The sequence below is a fragment of the Chelonoidis abingdonii genome, chromosome 11 (genome assembly GCF_003597395.2).
Source record: "Chelonoidis abingdonii isolate Lonesome George chromosome 11, CheloAbing_2.0, whole genome shotgun sequence".
Taxonomy (NCBI): Eukaryota; Metazoa; Chordata; order Testudines; family Testudinidae; genus Chelonoidis; species Chelonoidis abingdonii.
Window position 1 is genome coordinate 19,663,664 of NC_133779.1, and position 1,794 is coordinate 19,665,457.

A 1,794-nucleotide genomic window follows, 5' to 3' on the forward strand; every position below is an offset into this window, starting at 1 on the left:
CACTGGGCGGCAGGTGGGGGCCGAGGGGGGGAGCGGCCGGCGAGGCGCGTGGGTAGCGGCGGTGGGAGGGGGGGGGCCGGGGACGGGGGCCGGGAGGGGGTGGAGGAGCCGAGGCGGAGCTCCTGGGCGTGGGATGGGAGGGGCGAGAGGGAGCCGGGCGGCAGGGGGAAGGGAGGGGAGGGGCCGAGGGGGCGGAGCCGGGCAGGCTGGGATGGGAGGGGCTGAGGGGGGGGAGCCGGCCGGGAAGGGAGAGGCTGAGGGGGGAGAGCCGGGCAGGCTGGGATGGGAGGCAGCCCGGGCGCTGCCCCACCATCACCCCCTGTCCCGTCCCGTCCCGTCCTGTCCCGTCCCAGGCGCGACACGGATTGAGCTGGGCCCCCAAAGCGCTGTGGTGAAGAAATCCAGCAACGTGACCTTCCAGTGCCTGGTGCGGTTTGACGAGACGCTGCAGGAGCGCAGGGTCGAGTGGTGGCGGGACGGGCGCCCCATCTGGGAGTCGGACGACAGCGACAAGTGAGGGGCGAGCAGGGCACTACTGGGGGAAGCTCACAGCACTGAGACAGCCCCGTCTGGGGCACTGCTGGGGGAAGCTCACAGTACTGGCGGTGACCCAGGCTGGGGCACTGCTGTGAGGAAGCTCTTGGTGCTGGGACAGACCTGGGGGAAGCTCACGGCACTGCGGCACTGCTGGAGGAAGCTTGCAGCGCTGCGGGTGCCCCTGACTGGGGCACTGCTGGGGGAAGCTCATGGCACTGCGGCACTGCTGGGGGAAGCTCCCAGTGCTGGGACACACCTGGACGAGGGCACTGCTTGGGAGGAAGCTTGCAGCACTGGGGATGACTCTGGCTGGGGCACTGCTAGGGGAAGCTGGCGGCACCATGGCACTGCTGTGGGAAGCTTGCAGTGTGGGGACAGACCCAGCTGGGGCACTGCTGCGGGAAGCTTGCAGAACTGGGACAGACCCGCCTGGGGCACTGCTGGGGGAAGCTCGCAGCACTGAGGATGACCCCAGCTGGGGGAAGCTCGCAGCCCTGGGGGTGACCCTGGCTGGGGCACTGCTAGGGGAAGCTCGTGGTGCTGGGACAGACCTGGGTGAGGGCACTGCTCGGGGGGCAGCTCGCAGCACTGGGGGTGACCCCGGCTGGGGCACTGCTGAGGGAAGCTCACAGTGCCAGACTCACCCCCCGCCCCCAGGTACACCATCGAGCCCGGCTGGCTCCGGATCTCCGGCGTGGACTACACGGACCAGGGCGTGTACAGTTGCTGGGCACACACGGAGCTGGACGCGGTGGAGGAGAGCGCCGAGCTGCGGGTGGTGGGTATGTGCCTGGCAGGGGGCCAGCTATGGCCCTGGGGGGTGCGGGGGGGGGGGCTGGCTGGGTCAGTTCTGACCCGTCTCTGCCCACAGGCCGCCCTGGGCCGGTGTCGGACCTTCAGGTGTCGGAGCCCCAGGAGCGCCGGGTGAAGCTGAGCTGGACCCCGGGGGACGATCACAACAGCCCCATTGAGAGTAAGAAGGGGACCCCCCGGCCCTCAGATCCCAGGGCATCTCCCCTCATGCCCCATTGCCTTTGCTGTAGCTCGAGACAACCCCTTCCCCAGGCCGGGCAGAGCTGGGGGGGCGTCAGGACAGTTCCAGGTGGGAACTGGGGGACTGGGCTCTTCCAGGGGGACTTGGGGGACAGGCGGTTGTGGGGGTGTCGGAGGAGGTTCTGGGAGGATTTGGGGGGCAGGCAGTTGTGGGGGTGTCGGAGGAGGTTCCGGTGGGATTTGGGGAGCAGGCGGTTTGGGGGG

At 70.0% G+C, this 1,794-nt stretch overlaps 1 protein-coding gene across 1 annotated transcript in view; it reads left to right on the top strand.

The window, feature by feature from the left end:
- Positions 1–211: 211 nt before the first annotated feature.
- L1CAM (L1 cell adhesion molecule) overlaps positions 212–1,794 on the top strand; it is a 15,339-nt gene continuing 13,756 nt past the window's right edge. The window contains exons 1-3 of the mRNA XM_075071308.1: positions 212–513; positions 1,195–1,319; positions 1,409–1,510. Of these exons, the coding sequence (XP_074927409.1) occupies positions 212–513; positions 1,195–1,319; positions 1,409–1,510 (529 nt within the window). The remainder of the gene's footprint in view (positions 514–1,194; positions 1,320–1,408; positions 1,511–1,794) is intronic.